At 36.2% G+C, this 9,681-nt stretch overlaps 1 protein-coding gene and 1 long non-coding RNA gene across 2 annotated transcripts; both read left to right on the top strand.

Moving 5' to 3' along the window:
* Positions 1 to 789: 789 nt before the first annotated feature.
* On the top strand, positions 790 to 1,611 carry LOC112785895 (uncharacterized). Its single transcript, XM_025829316.1, has one exon. The coding sequence runs from the start codon at positions 790 to 792 to the stop codon at positions 1,609 to 1,611; it is 822 nt and encodes a 273-aa protein (XP_025685101.1).
* A 488-nt stretch (positions 1,612 to 2,099) lies between these two features.
* Positions 2,100 to 2,846, top strand: LOC140182893 (uncharacterized). The gene is made up of 3 exons (XR_011879213.1): positions 2,100 to 2,188; positions 2,270 to 2,359; positions 2,749 to 2,846. It is a non-coding gene; the product is annotated as an uncharacterized lncRNA (long non-coding RNA).
* The last annotated feature ends 6,835 nt before the right edge of the window (positions 2,847 to 9,681 follow it).

Below are 9,681 nucleotides of genomic sequence, written 5' to 3'. Positions count from 1 at the left end.
TAATTGAATAAATGTGGGGAAAGGTAATAAAATCCCCTAAAATAAGCACAAGATAAATCACAAAATCGGGGCTTATCAAATCTCCCCACACTTAAACTAAGCATGTCCTCATGCTAGAATCAAGAAAGAAGCAAAGGGATATCAACATTTATTCAATGCAAACTAACTAAATACAATCTATCTATATGCAACCTATCTACATGAATGCATCCACTTAGTCAAAATAAATCAATTCCCAAGAATACATATACAAACACAAGGGCTAAGGTAATAGCCACTACAAGAAAAATACCCATTCAGCCACACTTTTTTTAAGTTACATTTTCTCCGTGTTGCCTTTTTATATGAGAAAAAGATACACAATTGTGGCATCATTTAAAAAGTGTAGCCTTAGGTATTTTAGAAATCACTTATAAAGCATAGCCGTAGGTTGATATCTATAGGTTCACTTTTTGTATCAAAGGGGACGCTTTTAGAAAGTAGCCTATTTATTAAGTTTTGGGTGCATTTTAAAAGTGATGCCTAATGTGTCTAGAGCAAAAAATTTGACACTTAGTGAATTTTTTCCCTCTTTTCCCTGAAAGCAAAGTCACATACACTTAGTAAAATTTTTGTCATTCCCTCCAAAGAACGCACCTTCATTCATCCTCGCAACCCTGCCTCCCTGCACCTACTTCGTAAACCCTCGCAACCCTGGCAATTAATTCTTCAAAACCCTAACTCCCCTTCCAATTAATTGTTCAAATGCATGTAGCCTTTCCTTTCACACACACACCCAGATCCGAGAGAATGAGTGAACCAGAGGGAGGAGAGGAGGAAGACAGAGATGAGAGCACGAGCGAGAGAACAGAGAGTGAGAGGGGGTCACCGCCGCAACGCCGCTACAGCTGCCGCCATCGCCGTCGTGGAGGAGGGAGTTCGGAGGAGAGAGAAGACGAAGACATGACGCGAGAGAGAAGGATGCTGTTCCGCCGTGCACTGTCGTCGCTCCTGGGGTCAATTGAAGCCGCCGCCACTGCTAGGGCTTGCCAGGCTCCTGTTCTCACTTTCGGCTTTGACTTCTCCGCTTCTCGCGGCCTCGGTCCAAACGATGTCGCAGCAGCAATTACCTGCAAGATGTCCCAACTGAACCCTAACTCCTCGCGATGCGGCAATTGCGGCGGCGGTGACTACGACGTCTCTGTGGTCATCGATTCGGGCTCCAGTTGGGCGCAGACGGAGGGTTCGGAAGCTCAATGTCCATTGAAGTGTGGTAAAGTTATTTTTGGCGGGAAGTTGAGTGACAAAGATTTTGATGAGATGCTGAAGCATTGTTTGGGGAATGTAGGCAGTGGAGGGAAGGGTTATAGTGTTGTGGTTTTTAACGGGGACAAGGACGAAGGGGAAGTGAGGGCTGTGGTGGGTAAGTACCGGCATGCGTGGGTACTCGGCCATGTTTCGGAGGATGAGGCGGCTTCAAGGACAGCTGAGATCTTTGCCAGGTTGTTTATGAGTGGCGAGAGTGAAGGGAATTCAATTCGCAGTGAGTTCATGCCTGTTGGTGTTGATGGCAGGTTCAGTTTGCTCAATGCAGAGCCACAAGATTGGATTTATGATTGGTATGGATTGTGAAATTGAGACTCCATTTCAGTGTTCTTTTAATGAGGTTTTATTTCAATTTTTTTTTCTTTCATAAACTAGCTATTGATGTTTTATAAATAGGAATTAATGTTCCATTTACTGATAGTGTAAAGTGTCACTGTGCAGCAAATGAAAATACAATTAAGTGTCAGATTAGTATACCCTTTACAATAGTACCCATCATGATTTCTCACTTGCAATTTGATTGATGGATAGTGTAAAACTTTTTACATTGCAGGGCATAGAAATTCATCTTAGATGGATGATGAGTATTTATTTTGCTATATTGTATCTAGATGTGTTATTTATAAGTTAGGCACTCAGAATTCACATGTTTTAAGTGGTGACATAGAGGCTTTAACAGTTATTCTAGATCATTATTGAACTGTTCTTTTGCTTTTATATGTGTTGTCATGAATATTATTAGCTTAGTTTTCTTTGAAAGAGTTTCATCCTGAAGTTTCTGTGGTGATCTTAATATAGGGGTTTTCATGAAATTAACAAGACTCTGTTGCATCCTGTGATCCAAGCTTTGCAACCTATAGCAAACATAACGGTTGAAAGCCAGGTATAGCCTTTTATACATGTGATGGTTAAAAAGTCGTGGCATTGTTTAGATTTGAATGATTTTCTTGTTCCTAATTGGCAGGTTTTATTCTACACGCCAAAGTCTTCTTTTTCGTACTGGGATGATATACACGAAAGCCACATATTCAGTACCAAGGATCTTCCTTTCTTTGTATACATTCTCTTTGGTCTTGACTTATTTATAGTTTGTAGCAAATTTACCATTATTTAGTTCTAACTTTAGACCCTTTCTACTTTTGTATCATTGGATAGATGATGTGCCTTTCTACCCGAAAATATTTGATTTGTTGGCATAATTAGTGATTATCAGATAAAGTCACAGCGCTTTGAACATTTTGAAGTTCCTGTGTCTATTGAGTTATGCATATGTCTTTTGTAGAGATGGTTCAACTTACGTGAGTTCTTTATCACTGCTAATGCATTAGAAAGTATCTGCAGAACCTTGCAATTTTTCTTGTAGTATTTACTTAATATCTATCTGAGATACAACAATAATAAATTTGGTGATGTATTTGATGTAAATATTTTGATGTTGAACAGCTTAATTCAAATGAGTGGCATCTAGATACTTCAGTTGCAGCGGGAGGGAGATCTAAAGTATTGCAACTTGTGGTGTATACTCTTCAGCTCAATCCTAGATTTATTTACTTCTTTTCATAATCTAAGAATTCGTTTCTTCTTTTACTTTTGATAGCCTTCCTAGTGCTAGCATTAAATGAAAAAAATTGAAATTTCTTCTGTCTCATTGTCTCTACTGCTATTACAATTCTCTATTGTGATTAGTTTGTTGATTCTGATCTGCGTTTAGACAGAGCTTACATTAAATGTTTCCTTGTATATAATGGCAGGTATATACCATCTACAAAGGAATGTCCTCTGCAATTGGAGCTTCCAAATAAAGATCTCTCCAAGACTAATGGCTTTATATCTCCTGTTATTCATCTCACCTTCAAAATTTCCTTACTTTATCATTTTGTAATATTACATGTCTTATAAAATTCCAAATTTGTGATTGTTATGAAGAGCCTATTTTGGAATATTGCAGATGTGGGGTGGTGTTGTTGTATGGAATCCCGAAAGTTGTGTAAAGGATTTGGAAAGTAAAGATCCAGACAGACGTGTGATTTCTCCCCAGGTTTTCCTTTTAGTTTGTTAACACTCATTAATCAAAATCTTCAATTATATACATCGAAAGTAACCCAATTTTCGGAAAATTTTATTCTGTTTATTTTCAACCCAGTGTAATAAGTTCTCATTAACAAATAATTGATATATCTGAGCCATTACAATTCAGCAATTATTTTAAAGCACTTTTGTTTATTTTCTTGTTTAGATAGAGAATATTATGCTATTTGTTTATGCTGGTATACATATATATCATAAGTTTAGTTTCTGAACATGGTTTGAGCTAAAGTTGTTCCTGTGAAATCACATGAATGAATTTTTATCCTAAATCTTGATGGTTCTAAGTGAATGAATTGCTCAAGTTTCTAACTGCACTTTGCCAGCTTCAATAAGTAATTAACATTATGTTCCATTTTCGTTTTCTTTTGCACCATCTTTTAAGTGATCCATCTCTACTAGTCCTAGAAGCTGTGCATTCTTTTATACATTGAGATGGAGCAAAAACAGGAGCGTTCTTCAAGTTTTTGGCTCTTCATCAATCATAGCACCAAGAGAAAGAGAATGATGGCCAAGGAGGGAGTTGACTGAAGCTTAAGAGGGAGCTACATTCCACTCACCCAACCGTCGAACAAGATATTTAAAGAACAAGATTTTTTTCTCTTCTATCAGAAAGTTAATAACTTTTATTAGAAGATACTTATGTAGGATACAATATTTTGGTTTTTTATAGTTTATTAGTAGTAAATTCTAAGTGGTCTAATGTATATTTTGATATGGGTATGTTTAATTTAGTGTGAGATGTATGAATACTCATTTATGATCATCCCAATATTTTTAGTTCATTATAAATATATTTTGTTAAAGGATAATTTTTATTATTTAAAAAATATTGTATGGTTTTATTATGTATTTATTTTTATTTTATAATTTTTGACTAATTTAATTAAAAAAATATGATTATATATATAATCATATTACTAAATATTAGGTTTTAGAAAAAAAATTATTAGAATATATATATATATATATATATATATATATATAAAATAAAAAAAAACAATGAGGGACCTAAGGCTACACTTATATACAGTAGCTATAATATACAAAAAAAAAGAGGGATCTAAGGCTACGCTTATAAAAGGTAGCTATGGTATACAATGTGGATACGCTTTACAAGTGATGCAGTAACGTTGAAAAGCGTAGCCTATTCTGGAAAAATGAAAGCTGAAAAGTGTAGCCTTTGGTCCTGGACAACATCACTTGAAAAGCATAGCCTATTCTCAAACGCGAAAAGCGTAGCCCTTAGTGCAGAAAAGCGTAGCCTCTGAGAATAGGCAACGGCCGAATAGGAATCACTCCAAAAAGCGTAGCCGTAGCCTAAGGCATCATTTTTTTTTCACTTTTGGCTACACTTTTCATGTGTACCTGAATGGGTGTTTTTCTTGTAGTGAGCAATCACTCAACCCACAATTGAATTGAATTATTAAAAAGATTTTACAAACTTGCAAGAAAAGATGATCATGGGTGGAGACATGTAATTGAGCAATCGAACCCTCACCGGATGTGTATCCGCTCTAGTCACTCAAGTGTATTGGGTTGATTCACTCAATTCTCCCCTAATCATGTTTTTCAAGATTTGTTTTTCATCTAACAATCAACAATTATTTCATGCATGCATACATGTATCATGAGGACTTCCCATAGGTTGTAATAGGGTTAGGGTCAAGGTAGGATGCATATGGTCAAGTGGGCTTGAAATTCGAATCTTTGATTAACTTAAACTTCCCACCTAACCTATGACAACCTATACAATTCTAAACAAACCTAACTACCCATTCTTCACTTTTCACACACACTCATGTATTCTCTTTTTGATCACCACACATATGCATTGATTTTTATTAAACTTTGAACTTTGGGGCATTTTTGTCCCCTTCTTATTGTAATTCTTTATCTTTTTTTATTATTATTATTTTTTCGTTAAATTTTTTTTCTTTTCAAACTAAAATATATATATATACAAGAACATCAATGCATATGGTTTACACATGATTAATGCATGAGTATGTACCCAATTCCCAAGATTCTCAACACAAATACAAAAACACACTTTTATCTCTACCCAATGTTCCCAACTCTCCCAAAATCAAATGATAAACACTCTCATTAGCCTAAGCTAATCAAAGATCCAAATTAAGGACATTTATTATTTTTCACTTAGGCTTGTAATGTGCTACAATTAAGAATAAATGGGTTAAGCATAGGCTCAAAATTGGCTAACAATGGAAGATAGAAGGTAGGCTATTTGGGTAAGTGAGCTATTTGAACAATGGCCTCAATCATGTAAATGCATGTATACACAAAATAATGGACATATAGAATTAAACAAATCAAAGATTACAATCATAGGAAGAGAATAATGCACACAAGAATGAAAATAAGTGGTTATATGATGTAACAACACAATTATGCTCAAATCTCACATGCTTGTGTTCTTAGCTCAAAAATCATGTTCCACAAAGTATATAATTCAAGCAAGTTCTAAAAAATTTTTTTTCTCAATTGGGGTGCCCTATAGATAAAATCCTTGGAAAATATCATGATTTTGACTAAGCTTAATATATACATATGCAAAATAAGAAAATGCAACTAAGAATCCTACAATAAAATGCAAAAGTGTTGGGATTAGAAACTTGTCACCCAAAAATGCCGAGTGGTCGGATGACCTCCCCACACTTAAAAGTTTGCACCGTCCTCGGTGCACTCAAAGATGAGAAAGGGGGTACGGCGACTTTCCGAGTTACTACCTTCAGCTGGTAGGTCAACCGATGCTGCGTGTTCTTCTCCCGCTTCTGTTTTTGCTTATGATGATTCATCCTGAACATAGAAAACAAGTAAATGCACAAGCAAGGAAGCATGGATTGTTGGAATGAGGTAAATCACTAGAATTGAGTGAGTGGATTGGTGTGACAATAATGAAAAATAAGTATGTGGGTCTTAACTTGCATGCGGTTTAGAACTCACACCCTAGTATTTAGAAACCATGTCACATTTACATAAAAGAAAACATGCACTTCACTCATTCTAGTGTTCTTGAGATACTTTAAAAGACTTGTAGGCTAAAACAACCCAACAAGTAGTGAAAAAGCATAACAGCATTCAAGCAAGAATTAAGCAATTGTGAAATTGGATAATGAATGGGCATTGATTGATGTGTAAGTGAACTTAATGAACATAATGGTATATGAAACTTACACCACAATCAATGACACCTATTGAAGTTGTTGCAACACCTAAGTGACATAGAGGTGAAACGCATGGATGCTATAGAACTTAGGAAAAAGGGTATAGAAGTGAAAATCAATCACATAGCAAGCATGGTCCACAAAGCTTGAAAAGCTCAAAAATATGTCATTAGGTAAGCTTTCAATCCAATTTCTTAACCACACAATTTCAATGCATGAAATAGGTGATATGAGTACGGGTAAATCATAAACAAGTATCACCTAAAAAAATGAAATGATAATATACAATTGCCTAACAATGGATGATGAATGCATGGTGGCCAAAACATGCAATTCAAAGAGTTAAGATGCATGAAGGCAATGTAACAAGTACTTGGTATTCAAAAGTGTTAAACATGAAAAATTCCGAACCAGGTAACCAAATATAACCTCAACAAAGAATCCAACAATGAAAATAACAACAATGATGTTAAACTAACATACTATCAATAAGCAGCAGTAGTAAACAGTAAACAAGATTAGTAATCCAACACTTATAATGGAAAATAAAAACTAAACCAACTAACTAACTAAAAGAAAGGGTGTTATATGATGTTTGGTAGTGTCGGATGATGTTTGAAGGGTGGAAAGAAAAGAAGAGAAAAGAGAAGAAGGAAAGAAATGGAAAGAAGAGAAGAAAAAAAGGTGAAACAGGGCAATCCACGCGTGCGCGTCATGTGCGCGTAAGCGTGGATTGATGAAAAGGAAGCGACGCGTACGCGTGCATGGCAAAGCAGAGAGTCGACACGGACGCGCAAGGTACGCGTTCACGTGCCCTGGGGCACAAAGTTGGCACACTTCAGGCACAACTCTCGGGTGAATGTATGGGAGGTGGAAAAATTCAATCCACGCGTATGCGTACATGGCGCGTCCGCGTGGATGGCCGAAATTGCTTGATTCATGCGTACGCGTGGAGTGTGTGTGCACGTGGGTGGTGCTCTGTTATTCAAAATTTTTCTATGTTTTTGCACCAAACCAAGCATTCCAAACCTCCAAACAACTACCAAAACATCATAAAACCTTATTTAACCTACTAGACTCCCACATAAACTCAACTAATCAAACAAAACATGAAATTAAACTTAATTTACCAATATGTACAAAAGGAAAAGATGAAAAGATGTTACCATGGTGGGTTGTCTCCCACCTAGCACTTTTGTTTATTGTCCTTAAGTTGGACTTATGGGGAGCTCTTCATCAAGGTGGCTTGTGCTTGAATCCATCCTTGAACATCCATCAAACCTTGGACTTCCATTGTGCTTCATCATTCAAAGTTAATAACTCCAAGCTTTTGATGGAGTTCTTCACAAACCATAGGCTCCCAAAGTTGATCTTCCTTGTGCGATCTGGGATCCCACACTTTGTTTTCACACACGTCCTCAAGTTGATCATGGTGGTTTCCTGCGGGTGGCAAGAGAGATGAATTCTCATGGAAGTACCAAACTATCCTCCTAGACCCATCCAATTGAGCACTAGTCCAACCTTTACTCCTTGAAGCTTCAACCATAATGAGCCTTGATTTGCAACGCCAACCACAAAACATCTTTCTTTTACGCTTCATCCCACAAAGCATCCTAAGTTGACCATCCCTTTCAAGCAAGCCATATTCAAGTGGGATAGTAAAGATAATAGAAATGAGTTTCATCCACTCAAATGAAGGTGTAGACGGCAACCTAGGCAAAGGTGTAACAACCCTGATTTTCGAGTACGCGAGATCTTTTATGAAGGCACAGATTTCTCTGGAAAATCAGTAAGGGGAACACCTCTTATATAACATAAAGTATCTCAATCATCATTTTCATTATGTCATCCTTAAGCTAGAACCTCTTCTGAGGCAAGCTCAATAACGCAATCGCGAAGAACCTTGTTTTTGAACCGTATCGGTTAGGAGTTTTGATTCTATTTTTCGTAAATAGTCTCAGTTTGACGAACCGGACTTGATTTATGAGAGAAGAGAGATAATAGGATGATATTATCGTTATATTAGTATTGGAAGCTTCTTGAATAATATTATAAGGTTACCTGGTCAGTTTTAGTTAAAAACAGAAAATCGGTTTAACCGGGTTTACGGTTTACTGGTGCAGCTTAGCACCAACACTCTCTGATGAATTTTGCAATGCTAAGGCCTCATTATACATGTACTATTCTCATAATAAATATGTTACTAGTTTCATTTATACTAGTAGCTCAGAAAATAATTTTTAGAGATGTTTTTACAAGTGTTCCGATACACCTAGTTTTAGTAGTTATACACCTGAGATATTTTAATATTATTTTAATCCACCTCCAAGCCAACCAATCACAACTCACCTTACACCCCCAAGACCTCCAAGGCTGTCTCATTTCATCATTTTGGCCGAAAATAACAAGAGAGAAAAGAGAGAAACTTTCATGAACACTTAATCTTCAAAGCTTGATTTCTTCTGAACTAAAACTCAAATCAAAACCCCGATTTCACCAAAATGATCCTCTCTTCTTCCTCTACATAACCATGTAACTTATCAAGGATGGAAATAAGGTGAGATGGCTGTCTCCCTCCCATTTCAATTCGGTTTTCAAGGAAAACCATGCAAAACATGTGTTTTCTTGATGTTCTTCCTTAGGAATCATGCTTAACTTGACTTGAGGGCCAAGAAACGTGAATTTCCAGCAAGTCTAAGGTGAGATATCTCTTCATAACATACTGAGTGAGATTTGGTCAGTTGAGAGTTTTTGGATTTAAAGTTGTTCTTGATGTGATTTAGGAGGAAAAAGTGCTTAAGGACCACCTGAAAGTTTAACCGAATTAGGAGCAGCAAAACCAGGTAGGGTGTCACGAAATTAATCTTGATTATTTGTGTTTGATTTGTGTGAATGTTGTATAAATTGGCTGTGCTAAAAATTGGTTGCATATATGATTGATTCTTGGTGAAAATTTGGTGAAATTTTGATGAAATTTGATGAAATTCAAGCTTTAAAGTTCATGTTCTTTGGCAGCTGGAAAAACGAAACCCTAAGCTTAAATTAAGGTTCAATTTATGTTGAAATCATGTAAAAAATATGGGATTTTAGTGGCTGCAATTTT

The sequence above is a fragment of the Arachis hypogaea genome, chromosome 20 (genome assembly GCF_003086295.3).
Source record: "Arachis hypogaea cultivar Tifrunner chromosome 20, arahy.Tifrunner.gnm2.J5K5, whole genome shotgun sequence".
NCBI lineage: Eukaryota > Viridiplantae > Streptophyta > Magnoliopsida > Fabales > Fabaceae > Arachis > Arachis hypogaea.
This window is presented reverse-complemented; position numbering and strand designations above follow the sequence as displayed.

Excerpts from the sequence above, each read along its gene's own strand:
- LOC112785895 (XM_025829316.1), top strand. The coding sequence starts at position 790 with ATGAGTGAACCAGAGGGAGGAGAGGAGGAAGACAGAGATGAGAGCACG.